Source organism: Sciurus carolinensis, chromosome 7 (assembly GCF_902686445.1).
Source record: "Sciurus carolinensis chromosome 7, mSciCar1.2, whole genome shotgun sequence".
NCBI classification, from domain to species: domain Eukaryota; kingdom Metazoa; phylum Chordata; class Mammalia; order Rodentia; family Sciuridae; genus Sciurus; species Sciurus carolinensis.
The window spans coordinates 8,033,444-8,055,920 of record NC_062219.1 but is presented as its reverse complement, the minus strand read 5'-3'; the positions used below and the strand labels follow the sequence as shown (position 1 = coordinate 8,055,920).

The following is a 22,477-nucleotide window of genomic DNA, read 5'->3' as shown; positions in this document are numbered from 1 at the left end:
GCAAACGACCTTCACCTTGGCAGCAAGTTAGGCTCCAGGCCCGTGGGCAGGTGCAGGCACTGCAGCAACCGCACAACCACGCGGTGCGGGCGGGTTTCCACGTGCGCGAGCCCTTTAAGGCCCCGCGCGGCGGAAGCGCGTGGGTACCACGTGGCGTCACTGGCGCCCTCGGCCCAGCGGTCATGGACTTGGGCGCAGAGGAGTTTGAGCAGAACCTCCCCTTGCTGCAGGAGCTCGTCCAGGGTGCGGACTTTGTGGGTAAGGTATCGGGGACCGCGGGCCCTGTCACCAGAGTGCCTTGGGCCAATCTGAGGACGGGGTGGCGCAGGTGGGATAGGGTTGTGGCCCTACCGGCCGCAGGGGCTCAGATAGGACCCCTGGGGGGACTGGAGGACTCCTGAGGCCCCCAGGCAGGGGAGCGATAAGCAGCGCCAACCTAATTGCTGAGAGTCCTGATGTCCGGGCCAGACTCCCTGTGGTCCAGGTACAGCCCGGGTGGCTCCCTCCTTTTTCCCCTTGACCCCACCTGGCGTCTTGAGCACAAAGGTGAGCACCTGCTTAGGCCACCTGTGGCACTCACACTGCGGCGTGGCGTCTGCCCTGCACTTGGCGACTCCTCCGTCTTGCCTCCGCAGGTCTGGACATAGAGTTCACTGGCCTTCGATCGAGCCTGTCCGGGCCCCAGCAGATCAGGTAAAGCCAAAGCTGCCGTGGAGCCCAGAGAGCTGGCTGGCCTGTGGCCCCTGCGCCAGACCAGCATGGTTCTCAGCAGCGCCCTGTTGACCTTGCGGGGGAGGAGCTGGTCATTTGTGTGGGCTGCTCCCCTCTGAGGGGGACCTGGTGTTAGTCCCCTAATGCTGGTAGTGTTCCCTAGTTGCTGTAACAAGGAAAAAATGTGACCCTGGTCGAGAGTGGCCGAGTGAGCCCACCCTGGAGACCTAGTGCTTGACTGGATCTCGTTGCCTGTTTTTTCAGTCTGTTTGATTTGCCGTCGGAGTGGTACCTGAAGACCCGGCAGAGTGTTCAGCAGTTTACCATCTGTCAGATTGGTGAGTCTGACCTTCAGCTTTGTCACCAGTCAAGAAGATGTGGTCTTTGCTTCCCATTGGTAAAAGTGGCTTTGACTTTTTTCCCCAACACACCAGCTATCATTTTTGTATTCTTGGTTCTGTTTTTGACTTTATTATGCCTTTGGGATCTAACACTTTGGAATAAGCAGAAAATGTAACCAATGTTAAGTAACAATTACTGTCCCCTTGTTCCATCTTTCAAGTAAAAATATTTTTTGTGTGTTTTAAGAAAAGTTACACAAATGATTGTATTCCAAATATTTTGTTTTGCACTTTGTTTTCACTTTGTGGGGTTTGGAGATCTATATATCAGCACATACAGATCTATTCATTTTTAACAGCACATAATAGTACAAACTATCAAGGTATCTGTTAGTCTGCTAATAAGCATACTTCAATTACATTTGTGTACAATTGAACAAGTTTGCACTGACTGCCTTGGTATTCAGGATACTGTTCTTTTGTGAGTATATGCCTCTGAGACCCTTCAAGCCGTGGTTAGAGTCGGAGTAGGTGCAGAGTTGGAGGATGCATTGGACTACTGAGTGCTGACTTGCAGTTTATGCACCGCACAGTGGTGTAGACGAGTAGAGGCTTGGCTCTGCTGCTGAGCTGCACCCCAGCCCTCACAAAGTTTGCAGTTGTTTATACCAACAGTGTGTTTCTCTACTGCTGGGTATTATCGGGTATTATCTGTCTGAAACTTTTTGTCCACCTGGTAAAGGAAAAATAATTGTTCTGTTTACGTTTTATAATAGAACTGTTGACAGCCTTTTCTATAAAGGACTCCATACCAAATATTTTAGGTCTTGCAGACAGTGCAATTTGTTACAGCTACTCGGCTTGCCTTGGTAATGTGAAATTGGCCACCGATAATGTACAATCCAAGGGAACATGGCCCTATTCCTGTAAAAAGATTTTTTACAAAAGCAGACTGTGGGCCAGAGTCGACTAGCTTTTACCATGAGTGATGCTGGGTCTGTTTTCCTCTCTGCCCTTGACCTTTGCCATTTTTCTTCTGAGGTTTCTTTCAACTGTGATTTCTGAAAAGTATGGGCAACAGCTCTTGGTTGTGTTGTCTATCCCCACCCTCCACACACACCATTCTGAATTTTTTTTTTTTTTTTTTTTTTGGTAACAGACATTTAGAAGCAGTTAAACTTACAAAACTTTTACCTATAGGTTTTGGTGTTTCCTCTGGTTAGTTTTAAAACTATGAAAATGCTGATTTTTTTTTTTTTTTTAATACTTGAACAGGCTACAGTTGTCTTTGTAGGGGGTACCAGGGTTTGAACCCAGGGCGCTTAACCACTGAGCTACCTCCCCAGCCCTTTTTATTTTTTACTGTGAGATGTAAGACCGGGCCTCACTAAGTTGCTGAGGCTGGCTGTGGACTTGGGATCCTCCTGCCTCTGCATGCTTAGCTGCTGGGATTATAGGTGCCTGGCTTCAACTCTATCTAGTTCTGTAAGGATCTTACTCGGTCCTGTAGCTCACACAGTATCTGTGGGTGCAAAGCCCTGTCGGAAATGTCTTGACTTTGTGTTAATCATGGAGAGCTTGTTTTCAGTATTCGTTACTTCTGCTATCATTCTTCTAGGGTTGTCCGTGTTCTCCAGTGTTGAAGGAGAGTTCAACAAGTACGTATAAGGAGCTTTTGCTAAGCATGACTTTTGCCCATCTGTGTTCTACAACTGTCCCCTTTCTTATTCTGCCTTGGGTGTCTGAATCATTTTGTCCTGGACACACTGTTCTCTCCAACTTGTGGCTCTTCCACGGACTCTGTCCTGCAGATTCCAGCTTGCCTTCAAGGCTCTCTTGAAGGGTACCATTTCTGTAAGGCCTTTCCCACCACCCCTGCCGGTGCCTTACGTGCTCCTGTCCTGGTTTCCATGGTCTCTTGTGCACCGTCTTGAGGGCAGTTAACACAGTGTGTTATGATGGAGTGCTGTTTGAACAGCCTGGTAGCTCACAGGCACCAGCAGCCAAAGGATGCCCATTGAGGGAGAGCCCTGCCATGGCAGCCATGGGACTGAGCTGCCTCTAAGTAGCAGCCCTGATGCTTTGGAGGTCCTGTTGCTGTGGCAGACCATTTTCTGAGGGCAGCATCGCTGCCTCTGTTCTTTGGCCCCCAGTGCCAGGGAAAGTCCCGGAAGCACAGCAGATACCCGGCACTTCCCAAATGTTTGAAGGAATCCTCTCTGAAGCCTGCTTAATGAGGAGGGCGGTAGTTTGTTTATTTATTTATTTTATGACTTTGGCTTTTTCTTTTGTTTTTATAGGTATGTAGCCCATTCATATAACTTCTTTCTCTTCCCTACAACATTTGGGATTTTGGATTCAGAATTCTCTTTCCAGGCTTCTAGTGTTCAGTTTTTGAATCAGTATGGCTTCAACTATAACAAGGTATGGCATCGGAGGAGGGGAGTGGGCAGGTGTGAAAGTCCAGCCTAATTGGCCCACAGGACCCTTTCTTTTCCCCCTTTTTCCCATGAAGTACTAAGTAGGCCTGGTCCTGCTTAGCTTCCAAGATGAGATGGGGTGCTTTTGGGTGGTGTGGTCATACCCTCCTCTTCCTCTTCTTCCCCTTCCTCTGCAGCTTGGAGGATGCCTCTCCAGTCTCTCTGTTCTGGTTTTTGTTTTTAGTTTCTTAAAAATGGAATCCCATATATGAATGAAGAACAGGAGAAGAAAATTAAGCACAACATCCTGACAGGGAACTGGAGAGTTCGCAGGTAGGTAGGGTGTGTTTCTCTTAAGTGCCCCTTGGTTTCTTTGTTGCTATTTCCTGTGGGGGGCCCTGCTGGTTCCAGGAGTGTGGTGACCTTGTACCACCCACATATAACTGGAGTGGCATCAGCCTCCTGTGCTCGGCCAAACAGCGTGGCCATGATACTGGGATCCTCCACCCCAGGTGAGGAAGGGCTCTCCCGTCTTCTCCACCCTTTCGGCTCCCATATGAACCCCTCATTGCTTCAAGCATGAGTTTTAGCTTTTTTTTGTTTTGTGGTGCTGAGGATCAAACCCAGGGCCTCATGCATGCTAGGCAAACACTGTATCACTGAGCCACGTACCCAGCCCCTGATTTTTAGCTTTTAAAAATGAAAAGAGGAACAGAAACTGACCCTTAATTTGCTAACTCAAACAAGAATTCCTTTCCAGTGCCAGAGATGGGAAACGGCTCTGCTGGACTTGCTGAAGATGTTCAGTGTGATCTGAGGGCTTTTCAAGGCTAACTCGCAGGTGGCCTTGACTGTGCCAGCCATGCAGAGCACTGACTCTGGACTCGGGCCTCTGCCTGGCTGTGTCCCCCTTGGCACGCCTGAACCTGCTGTGTGCTCAACTTGTCTGGCTTTCCCACTCCTCAGCCCCGTCGAGGGCAGGATAGCTGCCTCTTTGCTTTGGCTCCATGCTGTCCCACACTCTGCAGCCTTATACCGTCGGCACTGTGTTCAGGAGGACTAGAGCGAAGGCTGCGGCTTAGGGTGGCGATGGAATTGGCATCCCAGGTCCTTGTCAGCCGGTGTTGTCGACCAGTTGTTGAACAAGTCATTTAAGCCCTTTGGGCTTTAGATTCTTAACCTTTAGCAGGAAGGGCAGTAAACTAGACAGCTTATAACTCTGAAATGTGATGATTACATGGTCTAGATAATGATCTTGCGTAACGTTGGAGAGCTTTTTTGTTTTTGTTATTGTATCCTTGTTCCTGATTTTCATATAAAAATGTAGGATTTTGTAAGGGACAAAAAAAGAAAGATTTTTTTTTTTTTTTTAATCTGTTATTTTCAAATGTTGGAGAAAGAGCTTTCCTCATTTCTAAAGAACACTGTGGGGCTGGGGAGATAGCTCAGTGGGTAGAGTGCTTGCCTTGTAAGCACAAGGCCTCAAGGCCCCGGGTTCAATCCCCAGCACCCAAAAAAAAAAAAAAAAAAAAAACCCAAAAAAAACACTGCATCCTTATATTTCTAACAGGGAGCAGAGGGTTTCTCAAAGTGCTCATCTTTTTCCTTATGCTCCCAGGGGCGGTTTCTGCCTCTGGAAGCCACACAAAGAAGACAGTCCCAACAGTGGTACTTAGTGCCGCCTCGAGCCACTTCCTTGCCTCATATGGCAGATGGAGATTAAATGAACTCGAGGAATCTGTGAAGAGCGAAGGCCAGGGATTTGCCTGCCTTCTGCACAAGAACCATGAAGAAAAGTGATCTTGTTTTGGTTTGTTTTTTTTTCTTTTTCCCGTTGTTGTTTTTGGTACTGGGGATTGAACCCAGGGGCACTTAACCACTGAGCCACATCCCCAGCCCTTTTTTATATTTTATTTAGGAACAGGGTCTCCCTAGGTTGCTTAGGGCCTTGTTAAGTTGCTGAGGCTGACTTTGAACTCGTGATTCTCCTGCCTTAGCCTCCCGAGCCGCTGGGTTTACACGGCCACAGCACCCGCCTGGTCTGTTTCCTTCATGAGCTCACAATGTTAAACCAGGAGCTCTGGAAGCCTCTTGTTAATGTGGTCTTATAATTCTGGCGTGATTTTCTCCAGCATTTTCATGTGCCCATTTCCAGCTCTCTGGATAAAGACCAAATCAAGGTGGTGATTGATGAGGTGACGCGGTGGCTAGACCTGGCCGAGGAAGGTGACCGGATGACTCTGCCTGGTATTGCTGGTAGGCAAGAGACTGTTCCTCCTGTTCTGGGAGTGTGGGGACAGGTCATGGTCATGTGCCAGGAGCTGGGGGACACATTCTCTTTCCCACAGATCCTGGTCCCAAATGCCTCTCGACTGAGGCTGAAGCCAGTGTTTGCTCGGTAGATGCCTCGTCCTTGGGGTCACATAAGGCTTCCAACCTGAATTCAGAAGTCAAAGGCTTTTTAACCAACTTTGAATTTCATGGCCGAGGAAGTCGAGTTCCTTTTCTGAGCTATCCTTTTAATCCTGCCCCGAGTGCTCTGTTTTACAAAGCATCACTCGGCTACGACTCGCATTTTTGTGCCATTTGCCCTGGTGCCACAGTGGAGGGAGGTTACTCCTGCCCACACCTTGGCACAGATTAAGGCAGGAGGGTCACACCGTGGCTTTAGCTGCCACTCCCATCCGTGCAAAAAGCCGATTTGACTTAAGCCACTTGGTCCTCAGATCATTTCCTCATCGAGTCTCGGCGTCCGACGGCACATCTTCTCAGTGTCACGTGTGAATAAGTGCAAGAAAGCACGCCGTTGCTGTGATGGCACATCGTGGCACGGTCGAGGAATCGCGTTTGAGCCGTTTTGAGTTGAGAGCTGGATTTGCCCCCGCATCCCATGGAATATCATTTTTTCTAGAAAGAACTGACTGGTTATTTAGATTTGGAACTTTGTGTTTACTTTCTCAAATGGAGAAAGTAAGCCTGCCCTTCAAGGAAAATAATATACAGGAATAATGGTAGTTATGAAATTCAAACTTTCAGGCATAAACGAGGTTTGAACTTGTATCTGCTACCATTAGCTTGACAACTTTCCAACACTGAAACCCTTAATGTTAGGAACAGTGGTCCGTTATACAAGTATCTTTTGTGGTTATCATCAGTGAAATATGTGAACGACTCTGCAAACTAGTGTTTGCCAAATAACCAATTCATGATGTTACAAAATCATGGGCAAAAAAATGCATTCAAGGTGCAAAATAGGCCAGTAGATTTTTTTAACTAAAAAAAAAATTTTTTTTTTAAATTGTGGTACTGGGGATTGAACCCAGGGCCTTGTACATGCGAGGCAAGCACTCTACCATGGCCTGTAGATTTTAAAGTAATAGTGCTATAAAGTCCTTTAACGGTGGTTTCAGATTCTATGTGACAGCCAGTCTTTTAAGAACTAACCACATGCCAGAATCATTTGACAAGGCTGGTAACACTACACTGTGTCTGAGGCTGGGGTTTTGTCACGTGCTTTAGTGACATACCATGAGTGCAGAAGCAGATACAATTCTAGCCCAACATTAAAGTTTACAAAAATGTAAAAATACTGTCACTGTTCTTATGACATTTTATGTTTGGGGAAAATAGTTCTTTTTATAAATCTTATTTTTGTTAGTATATAATGGAGTTTTTTGTTTGCTTTAAAAGAAGACTTCATGTGTTTTCTTTGACTTGGGGGTTTTAATTTCTAAAATAGTTAATGACTATATCCCACAAAAACAAACTTTGGTGTCTCCAACTTAAAACTGTCTCTCAGATCAAAAACTTTGAAAATGCTGCCCTAGAATGTCGCCCCGTCCTCCTGTGTGCTCTGCCGTGTGCCCCGCAGGCTCAGCACCTCGAGCTGCCTTTCGCTGTGATCCACTTCTCCAGTCTTCAGTCTTCCCTTCTCGGGGCTCTTAAGGAAGGCCTGTGCTGCTCATTTGTGCCTTGTGTTTGCCCCACAGGGTTCCAGGCCTTCGAGGTCCAATTGGTGCTGAGGCAGGCCCTCCCCAACATCTGGACGATGCTGAAAGATCAGGGGGTGAGTCCTCCCTAGAAGTGGGCTGTCCTTAGCACTCCACGGCCCTCTCTTATCCCCCAAATCCCCCCTCTCTGAAAACCTTCTCCCCTGCTCTTATTTATTGTCTATATTCTTCATCTCAGGTGGTGGTGAAGAAGGTGAGCCAGCAGCATCGCTGGTACCTGGAGCACGCCTCTTGTGATCGAGCCAGCTGTTGGAAGGAGCAGATTCTCCTCTCTGCGAGGGGTTTTTCTGTCTTTTTCCAGATGCTGGTGAAAGCCCAGAAGGTAAGGGAAATAAATATCTTTTCTTGGACTTTGACAGTCCTCTGTATTTCGGGCCCTAGATATTGAAGGATTCTTCAACAGTAAAGTCCAATTTCTTAAGACGAGTCCTTCTCATTGATAACTGGCTTCCTTGACCTAACCTTGCTTTTACTAAATCGTGGTGGGTCAGTGTGGGGAGGGCTCCCCATAAGAAACCTCTTTGCCTTTGCCCCTCCTGTCACCTGGGGATTCCAGGAGTAGTCACCTAGAGTCACTGGAAGGCGCTCTGCTTCGCAGTAGGGCACCTGCTGACGTCCCGCCGTCCCTCCCCCCCCCCCCCCCCAGGCAGTCCCACTCACCCCACTCCCTCACGTGGGACAAAGCGAAACATTGGGCGGCCACAATGGCAGTGGGTTCCAAAGATGTGCCCTCCGCAGGAGTCTGAGTCTATGGTGCCTGCTTTATAATCCTTAAAATTTCATTTCTCTCGCCTGTCGATCTACTCCAAGTAGCCCTTAGTGGGCCATAACATGATGATGGATCTGTTGCACCTCCACGAGAAGTTCTTCAGACCCCTCCCAGGTAGGGACGAGCTTGTCGTCATCTTCCTGTATCCCAGTTTGCCACCTGGCCTGTACCTCCCCAGTGCTGGCGGGTTCTGGAGAGGGGAGCAGTGTCTGGGCCTCAGGTCCGTCACCCTCTGACCAGAGACTTCAGGAGTAAAACCTAAATTCGCATTGGTATCCCTCCTCTATTCCTGAAGATGCTCAGACCCATTGTCTAAAATTTGGCAAAATCAGAAATCACTCCTAATCATATGCATTTGGTTTTATATTTGGATGTTTTCTTACTGGAAGCATTATTTTATGTCATTAAAAACCTATTCAGTGCCACATTAATGTCATGTGATATACTGTCTTATGGCTGTATCGCCTTCCCATGGTCGATCTGGGCATATTGAGAGAGTTGGAGGAGGATTGGGGTGAAATTAACAGCGCGTACTGGACAGAATCCTGAGCAACCTGCAGAACAGTATTCACTGGAGGAGAAAATGACCTGCAGGAAAGGAAGAGTCGCCTGACTGCCACAGGCCCTCCTGGCGGTGCCTGAGGGGTGGTGCACAGTGGGAGGGAGTGATGAGCCTTGAGGCGCCTAAGACCAGAGAGGACTGAACAGCTGCCTCTGCACCAGGGGATGGAGGTGGCGGCAAGAGGCCTTCCGGGCTCTTTGCTGGAGGCGTGTGTAGTGGGTTGGTTGGTTTGCAGTAAACCTCTTTTAAACTCTATACAGGTAGCACTTTGGATTCACCAGTTAATAGTTCTTCCCCCGTACTGTGTACTTCTCATTCAAATGAATTTTAGCTGATTTTTCTTGGATTTTCTCTGAAGTCATTTACAAATGATTTTTTTTTTTTTTTCCAAAACACCCATTTCTCCCTCTTATCCCATAGAGTAGCTTCTCAAACTGCATGAGCTGATGTCAGCAAGAGAAGATGTCTTGAGTTTGGTGGGGGAACCTCTTGCCTTCACACCTGCATGCAGTGAGGGCAACTTAGGGTCACAGTCCTTGATGGTCGGGATGGAAGTTTTCAGTTCTTACTGTTGCATTTGCTTTCTAGTCGGCGTTGGCAGCAAGCTGGGTTGGAAGGTGGTTCCTTCCCATTTTACCAACAAGCTCACTCGCTTTTTACTGCCTGGATCTTTCCCCTCAGAAAGCTATGATCAGTTTAAGCAGAATATCCATGACCTGTTTCCAGTTCTCATTGATACCAAGAACGTGACAAAGGACATCTGGAAGGTAATGAATGGAATCGCTGGGTTAAAAGATAATTCTGTGTACACTAGTAACACTTAACTTTCTCTCCTGCTTTTTTTTTTTTTTTAGTTTTCCTTGAACTCTTCTTACAAAATTGGTTTGTTTCCTTTCATATTTTGGCACCTATTGGTCATCATATTAGTTTGTCATTTATTTCCTTCCCCCATTCAAGCTCCCAGGTTTTGACTTATTTGTACATAATTGGGATGCTTTAGAGTGGACAATGGAATGATTTTTTTTTTTTTTAGAGCCTGATGTTTTTCATAAACATTGACAACATAAAGAGCCTCAGGGTAGTAGGGACGCCTCTCAAACTCTTGAAGCCATCTTTGCTGAGCTCTTGGTCTTGGCTTCTCTGGGCGCAATGAATTAGAATCACTAGGTAAATTACAAACTGCCTCCATTCCTGCTATCGGCTTTGTGTGTGGTCTGGAAGAGGCCAGGGTGTTCTGAAAGCTTCCAGCTGATTGCTGGTAGTCTGGGTCTTCCTTTACACGTGGAAGGGGAGGACCCAACTGGTCTAAATGCTCCTTAGAAATTGAACTATGAAAGGGAAACCAGGTCTATGTTTTAAGGCCTCAGGGTTACAGGCATGGTCAAAGCTGAGGCAGGAGGATTGCAAGTTCAAGGCCAATCTGGGCAACCTAGGTGAGAGCCTGTCTCAAAAACAAAAAGGCTCAGGTGTGGTGGCATGTACCTATAATCCCCGCAACTCAGGAGACTGAGGCAGGAGGATCACAAATTTAAGGCTAGCTTCAGCAACTTGGTAAGGCCCCATCTCAAAACAAAAAAAAACAGGTCTCTGAATGTAAGTGGGCGGTAGAGCACCTGTGGGTTCGGTTCATATTACTAGGGGTGGGGGATTAAAGCCTTAGAGTGATAAGGCTATTCAAGAAAGCCACAGAAAGAGGAGTGGTCCCTTGGTACCGCTTTGCCCACAGAGGCTCTTGTTTGTACTTCGTCGGCTCCATGAACTCCTAGGTCTCGGCGGCCTGCACTGCCCTCGTCCCTCTGGCCCCCAGGATGCCTGGTGTTGTACAGGTGCCCAGCCTCGGTGCAGTGCCTGGGGTTCCGTATTTCTAGAGCCCCTTCTGCACATCTGCTGAGAGGTGGTGTGGGAGTGGGCAGCTGCTTGCAGCCTGCACTGTGGGGAGCCCTCTGGGGACCCCAGGACCTGGGTCCCTGGCCTTGCAGTCGTGGAGCAAGGGCAGTTAGGACGCTGGAGGAGAACCAGGAGGCCCTAGGGTGGGTTTCTGCAGGACACTTTGGTGGCCCTTGGGTGAGACCTGGAGCAGATGGACGGGAGCACAGGGTCTTCTCTCCCTGATTTGTTCTCGGTAACTGCAGGAGCTGCATTTCCCGCGGGTCTCCAATCTCTCGGAAGTGTATGAAGTGCTGAGCAGGTGAGGGGCCTCTGGGGCTGGTTCTGGGGCAGGGGTCTGTGGCCGCAGCTGCTGGGCGGCTCCTGGTCCCTGGGGTCTGCTGGTGCTCTTCCCACCCACGAACCGCTGCTTGGACTGGTGTCCCCTCCAGCTCCTCCTGCTGCCGCCCTCACCTGTTTCTGCATTTGGCCCCCATTTTCAAGGAAGAGGCCAGGTGCAGGACAGCCCTGGCCCCTGCCCGCCCTCGGAATGCTTGTTTTGCTGCCTCTCTCGCCGCCTCCTCCACCAGCAAACACGAGCCCTTCCGTGTGTGCCAGGCAGCAGGGCTGCCTCCCCGTGGTGGCCCCCCTCCCCTCTGCCTCCTCCACTTGGCAGCCTCCTGCCCACCTGTCCCTTCCCTCGGGTCTTCAGCCTCCCCCTCTCCTTTCTCTTGGTGTCAACGTTTAAAACTTAAAATCAGGCACAATCCCTTTTGTTTGGCTACCATGTAACCCATGGTGCCCGCCATGCCCATGGTGGAACACTCGTGAGGTGGGCAGGTGGAATCGGAGGGTCCTTCCCTCTTCACCGCAGGAAAGTTGGTGGTGAGGGGCCCGCCTGCAGCACACCTGTTACCCAGAGACGTGGTGGCTGTTCTCGTGCAGGGAGTCCCTTTAAGTGGCCTCCGCCTCCCCTCTGTCCAGTGCCGTCTGGCGCCGTGTGGACGCCTTGCCCCGCTCTGGGCTGCCCAGTGGTATCCCAGCCTGTGGCCTGTCCCACTGCATTTCCCACACTGCCACTTGTGTGATCTTTCAGTCACTGGGCTGTTTTCATGGCACTTCTGAAGTCCCCACATGCCATTGAGCTCCTCCCCAGCCTGGCTGGGCCTCCAGTGTGGGCCTCTGTCATGCTCTGCACAGTGTGTCCTGCTGCTGGGCCCCTGGCTTGGCCTCCCCTCTCCTGTTGCCGCCTGCTCCTTCAGCCAGGCCAGTTCCTATGGTTCGGGACTCTCCTTCACCACTGCCTTCCCGAAGGGTCCCAGAGGCACCGCCCAGGCCTCGGCATCGCCTTCGCAGGCTAGACACGATCACCTCTGTGCTGGTCATTCAGACCACCAGGTGGCAAGCTCCAGAGGGTAGAGATGGCCTCTGTGTCTTGGTGACTGGGCCCAGGCTTAGCAGTTCCTGGATGCCCAGGATGAGCTAGTTGGAGCCGCTCACATCCCTGATCTGTCACCTGGCTTGTTGCCTAGTTACCAAGACCTTATCTGTCTATGCCTAGACCTGTGCCTTTTAAAACGTGTTGAGGACATATATTTCTCACTTAAGAGGCTTGGGGGAACAGGAAGGAATTTTCAGCAAGTTGTTCTTTATCCTATTTTTATTCTCTAATAGTAACTTGAATCCCACCAAGAATTCTGGACCAGTGATTGTTCACGCAAGCAAATGTGAAAAATATGGTATGTTCCGCGAGCCCCAGCTCCCTGTGCAGGAGCACTGTGGACGGAGCCGAGGCTTTTCCTCGACCTCGGTCTCCCAGGCAGCAGGCTGTGGAGTTGGGGTTTTCTCCTCCGTCTTTCTGCCCTACTCCTTCCCTCGGGATGTGCGATTCCAGAACAGGTCCAAAGCCTGAGACCTGTCTTGTTTCCACCTTGGTGTGGGTTCCTGGCTTTGTCCCCATGGGAGGGCCAGAGGGAAGCTGGCATGTGAGCCAGGAGAAGGGCACCCATGACAGCTGGTGGTTGAGCAAGCCCTGGTCGCTTTGGACATGAGCTGGGATGGATAAAGGAACTTCTTTCCTGGGTGCGTTGCTAATGACTATTTGCTGTCTCTCTGTATTATGGGAAAATGCTTCAGCCCAGAACAAATGCCCCCATGAAGCAGCATACGATGCCTTCCTTTGTGGATCAGGTAAGAGTCGCCATCCTTCCAGAGGAGACTGGGCTTTTGGGGTGCCATCCCTAGGTTCTCGTTTACATCACTCTGGGTTGCATATAAAGTGAGTTTGCATATTTCAATAAGATCTTGGTCTGTGACGTCGCTGGCTCTTTTTTCCAGTTCTTCTGAAAGTGGCTCACCTGCTCCTTCGGAGGGTGCACAGGTGAGTGTTCTTTTCCTCCAGTTAGTTAGCAGTCGGGAAGCCAAGACCTCCCAGGTCCCCCAAAGACAATGACTGTTGCAGCATTGGGTGGGTGAATATCTAGCCTCTGCCTGGGTGGCAGCCAACGCTGCAGCCTTCCTCCACAGGAGTCCTTTCCTGCCACCCGGGCCTCCTGCCTGGGTGGGGCCGGCCCTGCTCCCCTCTTGGAAGTGGGAGAATCAGTGTCTGGGACCAGGGGTTTGACTTGGGTTCTATTGCCTGCCTCAGTACTTCTGAGCTTGGTTGTTTGCTGTTACACCCATGAAACTCCAAATTGGAATTTTGAATGCATTTCCTGGGACTGTAGTGTCCCTAATCCCTCCAGCACTGGGCACAGGGGCACCAAGTATACACTACATGTGCCTTCCACAGCCCTGGGGACCCTTGCCTCTGGAATTGGCAGGCCCAGCAAAGGAGCTAATGAGATGCTGGCCTGCTCCTCAGGGCTGACCTAGCAATGCAGCTTTGATCTATGATCTGTTAACTACCTATATTTGTCCCTTTTTGGCAATGGATATGATAAATTCAAATATTCTAGGTCATGTTGATGGGAGTTTTATAACTTCAATGAGAAATCTACCATTTCTCATTTATGTTTTCTAAATATCATAAACAGAAAGGCCCTCTCCTCCCCCTCCAGGGGGACAGACACCCCCAGCCCACCTTTCTCCTTCCTAGAGTCTGGCAGCGTCTAAGTGCCCACAGCGGATGGTGTGTGCTGGGCAGAGGGAGCGTCAGTAGAAGGGTGGGCACTGCTCATCCTTGCCTGAAGGCCCTTCTCCTAGAGAAGTCCGGCTGTCCAGGCCTGCCTGGGTCCCGGCCGGTGCTCTCCCTGGCCTGCACACAAGGGCTGGTCCCTGGCAGGGTGGGGCTGATGGCAGAGTGCAAGGGATGGCCATTTGGAGTCGGGTGGAGACACGTTGAGGGATGATGAAGTGGAGCCCCCTCAGATGGGCTTCTCGCTGACTCGGCCTGTGGCAGGTGCTGGTCAGCAGAGGGATCTTCATAAAACTGTCACCAACAGAGGGTGACCCTCCCGAAGCTGCTGTTTCTGGAGAGGGCTCTTTCAAATTGGCCAGTTGGGAAGCCCACGGACACAGGCCCAAGACTCGGGGTGGAGAATTATCCAGGCCCTTGACTGTGGCTGGGGACAGTGAATAAATGCATACCTGAGTGCTCCGGGTTCTCTGTCCATGCAGCAGCGGCCCCACGCCTGAACCCTCCTTCCCTCAGTACCTGGATGTGCTGGCTCCTTACGTGAACCAAGTCAATCTTATCCGAGCCGGGGTCCCTAAAATCGTGAGTAGGTTTCATTTTGCTCCTGTCCCCCGCTCAGGCTTCCTAGGCAGGTGGCCTGCTGTCCCTGGGATGTGCTGGAAGGGTGTTCACATGCTGAAGCTGCTTGTTTCTTGTGTTTTTCTGCCAAAACCCACCTGTTCTCGCTCCATCCCTCCCCTTCTCCCAGTCCGTCTTTCCTAGTCTCTTCAAATGTTTTCTGATTGCATAAGGTGCTGGTAAATGTGGAAAATCCTTTGTTCCTTGTGTTTCTTAGAATTTTTCTGGCCCGGACTACCCCAGCATCCGGCCTCCCATCCTCATCCTCACTGTCAGGAGGTGGCCTGGGGCCAGCGAGCAGCAAGTCTACCGCGAGTTCCAGAATCTCTGCAAGTTCGATGTCAGGCGACTCACTCGAAGCCAGTTCCTGCTCCTGACCAATAAGTTTAAGGAGTAGGTGCCCAGGCCCGGCCCTCCTCGCCTGTCGCCCTTTCTGCCTTCCCTGCTTCAGGCCTAAGCAGCAGTCGCTGTGACCACGTAGCTTGGCCGACCTCCGCAAACTTCTTTTGGCAGTGCCCGCAGTATCCTGAAGGAGTACAGGTGCCACCCGACCCTGCAGGTCTCCCTGTACCGGTACTGGAGACACTCCCCCAACATCAACTGCGCCTTACAGTAAGTGGCAGGCTGGCCGCGGCTCCTCTGCCTGTGCGTGGCCCCACTTGCTCTCACTGGAGCCCGGTTCCCTCGCCGTGAGTGTCGTTAGGGGGTTGCTGACGAGTGCGGGGAGCTGAGGGTCACTCAGTATGTTCTATAGGTCGTGCAGCATCTGTGCGTCGGGCACTTGTGGGTCCTAGGGAGTCACGGGTGGATAAGACACAAGTCCTGCTCTTGTGGAGCTCGGCACTGACGGGCGGTAGCCAGCGGGTTCAATGACCAGGGACCTTGCCGTGCATCCGTTGACAAGTCTTATTAAAAATAGAGAAGGGCAGGGTTGGCGGGCCTGGCGGGTGCTGTTCAAAGGACGTGAGAGAGGATTGGGTCTTGTTAAAGACTCAGGGATGTTGGGGTGAGCCAGGGGGTGCCCAGGACAACGCAAGGCAGAGCCCTTGAGTGGGGAGGCTCCTGGCAGGCAAAGGGCCAGTGAGACCGCAGTGAGCTGACCTAGCAAACCAGGAGGGATGAGGCAAGGAGGGGCTGGGGGTGCGTAGTCCAGGGCTGTGGGCTTCACTCAGGAGAACTTGGGGCTCACTCGGGGTTTGGGCAGAGGAAGGGCACTATGCAGCGGTCCTCTGTGCTGAGGTAGGCTGGAGAGGCGGCGGAGGGCAGGGGCACCAGGAAGCCAGGGTGTCTGTGGCATGGCCCAGCCTGGTGGCAGTGGGGGGACCATGAGAGAGGGAGCCAGTGGCAGTACCAAGAAGGCTTATGTGCACAGGTTTTGGAGCCTGAGTAACTAGAACGACAGACTTGAAGTCACTGAAGTTTTTGTTTGTGTTTTAAATAAGTTATAATTTTTTTCCACAAGTTTACTTTTATATGGTGCTGAGGATGGTACCCAGTGCCTCACACAGGCTAGGCAAGTGCTCTACCCCTGAGCCACAACTCCGCAGTTACTGAAGTTTTTCGAGAATGCTGGCGTGCTGGTTAGGAGCTGGGTCTGCAGCGGACGGCACTGTGGAAGGAAACGGTAGCTCCTCAGCAGCCCTTGTCCTCCTGCCAACGCTGACTGAATCGTAGGGAAGGTGAATTGTTTGCATCCCAGAGCCATTGACCCCGAGAGGCAGCAGCTCAGTGTTGGCACCAGGAGGACAGGAAGGACTTGTGGGTTAGCAAAGTCGGGAGGGGGAGGCTGGGCCTGTCTGCTGCCAGCAGACCTGCCTGAGTCACAGAAGACCGGTCCCTTCCCAGCCTCTGACCTGCGCCCTTGTCTTACAGAGTCTGTGGAGTGGTCACCACCTGGGCTCTGCTGGCGTTTCTCCTTGGGAGATCCAGATCCTGAGCCTCCAGCTGCCTCCAGCCGTGTCCTGTCTCCAGGCCTTCTTGGCTGTGTGTGTGCGTGTGCGTGTGTGCGTGTGCGTGTGTAAGTCATATTCTCTTTGCAGGTGGATTTGTATAGTCCTTACTAGAAATTTTATGTTTTGAATGTGAAATTCTGTAAATACTGTCAATGATAAAAGTGCCGTATGCAAGGATTTCTTTGTGGCCAAAGCTGTCCTCTCTGGAAAAGACTGGGCGAGGCCACAGCTGCTCGGGTCTAAACCAGTGCTCTGGACTGTCTAGAACAGACGACAGCTGCACACCAAGGGAACAGAGGCTAATTTTTCTGGGAGAAAAATGAATGGCCAACAGGCTGTTGGAGCAATAACTTCGTTCACAGGAAAAAAAATGAAGCTTGGAAGGGCCACTGTCATGTGTGCTGGTGACACTTTTGATCAACATGTTAAACCATTAAGATACTCATTTTAGAGACAAAAAATTACCCCAGCCCTGGAGCGCACCTCGGAGGTCCGTCTGATTGGTGCTCCCTGCCCCTGGCCACCCAGTCGCTTCCCCAGAGCGGGGTTCTCAGCCCTGAACTTCAATTCAGCAAAGCCTTCTTAAAGTCAAGATGTTTTTCTAGAAAAAAATGAAGTGTGAGTGCGGACGGAGAGCTTGGGCTTCTCTAGCAGTCACATCCCTGTCCTGAGGGGGGTGCGGCACAACTTCATGGCAGCTTGTGATCACATGACCCCAGCTGTGCCCACAGGGGCAGATTCACTCCTCAGCCCAGGGTCCGAGTGGGAGGACCATTTCAATTGAATGGACTTTGCTTAGCTGAGGAGAGCTCCCCTTCTCTGGGGCCTCTGGGGCCCTGGCACATTTTGGTCAGTCCACAGCATAGCCAGCAGGATGCAGTCGATCCACAGTGGCCCTGAGTGACCACAGGGCCTGGTGTTTATGCCCACTGCTCCCTGTAGGAAAGGCCGGAGGGGTGGGGAGGGCCCAGGACAGCGTGGCGGGTTTTGCAGGTGAAGTTTGCCTTGATGCTGGTGACCCGAGCCGCCTCCTGCCCCACGGGGCGGAGCTGGCTGAGCTGCCACCACCCTCGCTGCTCTCTGCTCCATCCCACCCAGCCCCTCATGTCTGTCTCGGCATCACCTTTCCCACCATGTGCCTAAAACCCAAAGTCGGACCCGAGACCAACCCCCTTCCCTCTTCCCTCTTCCCTCTTCCTCGGCTCTGTCCGCCTCTGGCCCTTCTTCCCCTTGAGCCACACATTTGAGTGACTCTCCCCCTGCCCACCAGTGGCCCCTGTGAGGCCGTAGGTGCTCCAGGGCCCATGCCAGCGCACCGCCACCTTGCGTCTGTCTGCTGACACTCCCCTGAGCCTCTGGGTCACTCTGCTGCCCTCGGTCCTTTAGCCCTCCACGTTGGAGGACTCGGCACCATGGTCCTGTGCCAGCGTGGTATCTCTCCTGGCTGCAGGTCCCACGGACACACCAAACCCCCTCCAGCGGAAGGGGTTCCCTCCCTGCCGCCTTGCCCGACGACGGCCCAGCCCCTCTCCAGTTCACTGCCCCGCTCCTGCGGTCGTCACCCTGACCCTCTACCCAGGCTGCCAGCAGCTGCTGCTGTGTCTGCGCCCTTCACGAGGCCAGGACAGCCAGTGCCTTGGCTGTGACAGCCTGCTGTGCGTTCCTCCTTTCCTCGTGACCCTCCGGTATGGGCAGGGTGGAAGGCAGACATGACCATCTCCTGCCCCTGTACAGGCCTGTGGATTCTGCACCAAGTCCCCAAGTCCTGAACTGCCATGGCTGGGGTCCTGCTGTCTGTCCTCTTCTATCTGCCTGGGCCACTCCCTTGTCTCAGATCAACTGGTGTCTCATTTATGACATTCAGCTACGCTAGACTGGTGTCAGGGTCCATCCTGCCTCTGGGCACCTCACACCTGCCCCTGCTGAGATGCGTGACTCTTTTGTCCCCTGGTTGGGCCTACATGGATAAGTGCTGGGTCTCCAGCCTGTGGAACCGGCAGGAGTCTCTGTCAGCAGGAAGGGGCCAGAGCTTAGATGTAGCTAGAACTTCTGGGCCACATTGTGTGGTGTTTGTATTTGTGTGTTTTGTGCTACTGAGAATTAAACCCAGGGCCTTGCACATACTAGGCAAGCACTCTACTGCTGAGCTCCATCCCCAGCCCTTTTGATTTTTTAAAAATACTTTTAGTTGTAGATGGACACAATATCTTTATTTTTTTACATGGTGCTGAGAATCAAACCCTTGCCTCACATGTGCTAGGCAAGAGCTCTACCACTGAGCCCCAACCCCAGCCCAACCCTTTTGATTTTATTTTGACATAGGGTCTCACTGAATTGCCCAGGCTCAAACTTGCAATACTCCTGCCATAGTCTCCCAAATAGCTGGGACTACAGGCATGCTGATCATGGTGACCAGTTGGGTGGTTTTTAAATTTTTTGGTGCTGCTCATCTGTTAGTTTTCTACTATAATAGATTCTATAAAGTCATAAAGAGAAGAGGTTTCACCTGGTGCTTTTGCTGAAGTAGCACATCATGGTGGAAGAGTGTAGCAGAGCTTGGTGAGGGAATGCTCGTGGGGTCCCAGGGATCTCTGATGAGGCTGCATCACCTAACATTTCCACTGCCTCCCACTAGTGCCCCCCTGGTCACCAAGTCTTTGGGGGACATCTCAGATCCAAACTAGAGCATCAGGGAGTAAACCTTAAAGATGGCACCAAGTCTCATCATTTTGCATGACTAATCCAGTTCTGTCAGCCAGAGAAAGGACAATGGCATCCCCAAACCTCCCCAGCCCAGGCTGTTCTTGCTGGCCCTTGGTCCAGATGCTATAGAAGTGACATGACTCCACATCATTGTGCTTAGAATCTTGATTCTTTGTAGTTTAAACTTTTAGCATGAGGTCCCAGAAAAGGGCAAGCCCCATCCTTTATTTATTTTAAAACTTTTACTTTTGAAGACCAGGCCTCGTGAAGTTGCCCAGGCTGGCCTCGAGCTTGCACTCCGCCTGCCTCAGCCTCCTGAGCCGCTGGGATTACCAGCGTGCATCACCACGCCCAGCTCAGCCTTGGCCTTCAGATGTTTTGTCACTTGTCCTGTTTTTTTAACCCATTTAAAAACTACACCATGGTAATTTAAACTAGAATTAACAGTCTTCATCTTAAAATTAACTAACCTTTCTCTTTATGCCCTTCGAGTCCGTCTTAGTTTGGGCTGCTGTAACAAAACTGCCGTGGACTGGGTGCGTGGCTTAAGCAACAGACATGTATTCCTCATGGTGCTGGAGGCCGGGGAGGCTGGGATGGGGACAGCAGCAAGAATTCTAGAAGACTAAACGAAGATACTCGCACGAAGGACTTTGAGTGTGGGGAGATGAGCACCGTGGCCCTGGTCGGAGGCTGCCGGGCGACTGACTGGGGGTGGCAGCACTTACGTGCCCAGCTCCGTGGTTCCTGTGCAGGCTGGTGGCTGGGCTCTTCACATGGTGCAGGATGCGCACAGTGGCTGCCGGGTGACAGGGGGGGCTGCCAGGGACTGGCCCCTTCTCTCCCGCCAGGTCCCTGTGGCCTCGTGGAGGTGCTACTCTGACCTTGTACTGTATTTGCAGTGCTGCTTCTAATTTAAAAGCTGCTTTTATCCCTAATGTGTCTTCTTTGCAGTGTAAGCTCTTTGGGGTGCAGACCGTCTCCCGTCCCTGCAGACTGGTGGCAGGGTTGCTGCCCTCCACCTGGGGGAAAGCTGAGTGCACACTGTGACGGAGGGTGGCAGGTCCTGGCAGGAGGAGCGCGGGCGCAGAGCGGTGCCCAGGACGAGGGGCCGGGAGGACACTGTCTGGCTTATGAGCTTAGCCCGCGATCATGTCTGGCTCCCGCGTCGCTGAGCAATCGCTGCAGCTGATAGTTCCCGCGCTCCTCCCAAGACCTTGGAGGGGGCACAGGCTCAGCCTGCCCTGTGAGCCCGAGCTGCCCAGCCAGGGCGGGCCTCTCCTGCCCACGCTGCCTGCAGGGGTCAGGGCCATTCCGATGTCCTTGATAGTTTGTTTTCTTTTTCAAATATCAGGGCTGCAATTACAGCAAAATTACCATGGTGTAATTTTAAATGGGTTAAAAAAAACAGGACAAGTGACAAAACATCTGAAGGCCAAGGCTGAGCTGGGCGTGGTGATGCACGCTGGTAATCCAGTGGCTCAGGAGGCCGAGGCAGGCGGAGCGCAAGCGCGAGGCCAGCCTGGGCAACTTCACCAGGCCTGGTCTTCAAAAGTAAAAGTTTTAAAATAAATAAAAATAAAGGACGGGGCTTGCCCTTTTCTGGGACCTCAGCACCGGCGCCCCCTGGCGGCGTGTCCTCTGGGCTTCCTGGGCACCTCCTCCCAGTTCTGGAAGACAGGCTCTCACGTCCCTGCATCTTCTTGAGACCCGTCCACTCTGCCGCTGTCCCTCTCTGCCATCGTTGTGTGTTGTCTCATGTCCCTGCTGTCATCTCCTTGTCATCTTGAGACTCACCCGGTTTGGAAAGCTGAGCTGGTGCCAAGCACCCCCTGGCTGGTTCCTGGGGTGGAGAGAACTGCTTCCAGCCCAGCTCTCTTCTCCGCGGGAGCAGGGCCACGCGGGTCCTTCCGTGTCTGTTTTCATGGCCAAAGAACTTGGGTGATGATTTTTATGGATCTTGACACTCTTTTTATTTTTTTTTAATAAAGAATTTCAGCTTTTAAAAAACCTTTTATAGTTTTTGTTCGCGGTGCTGAGGATCTAACCCAGTGCCCCGTGCGTGCTAAGTGAGCACTCCGCCACTGAGCCACAGTCCCAGCCCATGGATCTTGACGCTCTTAAGAGCTTGGACTGTTGTGCGTTGGCCTCCAGGGGATGTGGTGTTTGGTGGGCAACACCTAATAAATGACCGTCACTGGTGCTACCTCTAGGACCCTTCTGCCTTATGACCACGCCTGTGTGGGCAAACAGGGTGCGTGCATTCTGAGCGGAGTTAGCTTCCAAAAACTAATAACATGCATTAAAATGTTATCTCTTAGGAAGGGTTTTAATTTATTTCTCAGGCTTCTCTGTACTCCACAATTTTTCACAGTATAGGCAAGCATCCCTTCAAAATAAGTTAAAAAATCAGTATATATAACTTAGTGGCTCAGTGATCACAAGTCTATGAAACAGGTATGCTTTTGTTAAACAGGGAAACTTATACACAAAGCTTACTCCCTACCCAAGATTTGAGGTGTTAGATTCTGTTATGTAACTTTTTATACTAAAAAATTTTTGAAATGAAATGAAAACTGAAAGGAGATGTACTGACGTGTGGACCAGAGTAGCTTTGCTTGAGGCATTAAAGTGAGCTATTCAAGAAAGCCACAGAAAGAGGAGTGGTCCCTTGGTACCGCTTTGCCACAGAGGCTCTTGTTTGTACTTCGTCGGCTCCATGAACTCCTAGGTCTCGGCGGCCTGCACTGCCCTCGTCCCTCTGGCCCCCAGGATGCCTGGTGTTGCACAGGTGCCCAGCCTCGGTGCAGTGCCTGGGGTTCCGTATTTCTAGAGCCCCTTCTGCACATCTGCTGAGAGGTGGTGTGGGGGTGGGCAGCTGCTCGCAGCCTACACTGTGGGGAGCCCTCTGGGGACCCCAGGACCTGGGTTCCCGGCCTTGCAGTCGTGGAGCAAGGGCAGTTAGGACGCTGGAGGAGAACCAGGAGGCCCTAGGGTGGGTTTCTGCAGGACACTTTGGTGGCCCTTGGGTGAGACCTGGAGCAGATGGACGGGAGCACAGGGTCTTCTCTCCCTGATTTGTTCTCGGTAACTGCAGGAGCTGCATTTCCCGCGGGTCTCCAATCTCTCGGAAGTGTATGAAGTGCTGAGCAGGTGAGGGGCCTCTGGGGCTGGTTCTGGGGCAGGGGTCTGTGGCCGCAGCTGCTGGGCGGCTCCTGGTCCCTGGGGTCTGCTGGTGCTCTTCCCACCCACGAACCGCTGCTTGGACTGGTGTCCCCTCCAGTTCCTCTACCGCCTCCACTTGTCTCTGCTGCCTCTTGGCCCTAATTTCCAAGAAGAAAGGGTCTGGTGGCACGTGCAGAGAAGAGGTTATTTGGACAGGCCTGGCA

At 51.7% G+C, this 22,477-nt stretch overlaps 1 protein-coding gene across 1 annotated transcript; it reads left to right on the top strand.

The window, feature by feature from the left end:
* Positions 1-182: 182 nt before the first annotated feature.
* Positions 183-16,483, top strand: Pnldc1 (PARN like ribonuclease domain containing exonuclease 1). The gene is made up of 19 exons (XM_047558969.1): positions 183-258; positions 636-693; positions 976-1,049; positions 2,671-2,710; positions 3,353-3,476; positions 3,717-3,805; positions 5,628-5,728; positions 7,462-7,538; positions 7,661-7,804; positions 8,296-8,365; positions 9,495-9,580; positions 10,946-11,001; positions 12,354-12,418; positions 12,816-12,869; positions 13,017-13,059; positions 14,298-14,397; positions 14,651-14,826; positions 14,947-15,045; positions 16,306-16,483. The coding sequence occupies exons 1-19, from the start codon at positions 183-185 to the stop codon at positions 16,367-16,369; spliced, it is 1,596 nt and encodes a 531-aa protein (XP_047414925.1). The 3' UTR covers positions 16,370-16,483.
* The last annotated feature ends 5,994 nt before the right edge of the window (positions 16,484-22,477 follow it).

Excerpts from the sequence above, each read along its gene's own strand:
- Pnldc1 (XM_047558969.1), top strand. The coding sequence starts at position 183 with ATGGACTTGGGCGCAGAGGAGTTTGAGCAGAACCTCCCCTTGCTGCAG. Across the intron at positions 12,419-12,815 it reads AAGCAAATGTGAAAAATATG|CCCAGAACAAATGCCCCCAT; the intron begins GTATGTTCCGCG and ends AAAATGCTTCAG. Across the intron at positions 13,060-14,297 it reads CTCCTTCGGAGGGTGCACAG|CAGCGGCCCCACGCCTGAAC; the intron begins GTGAGTGTTCTT and ends CTGTCCATGCAG.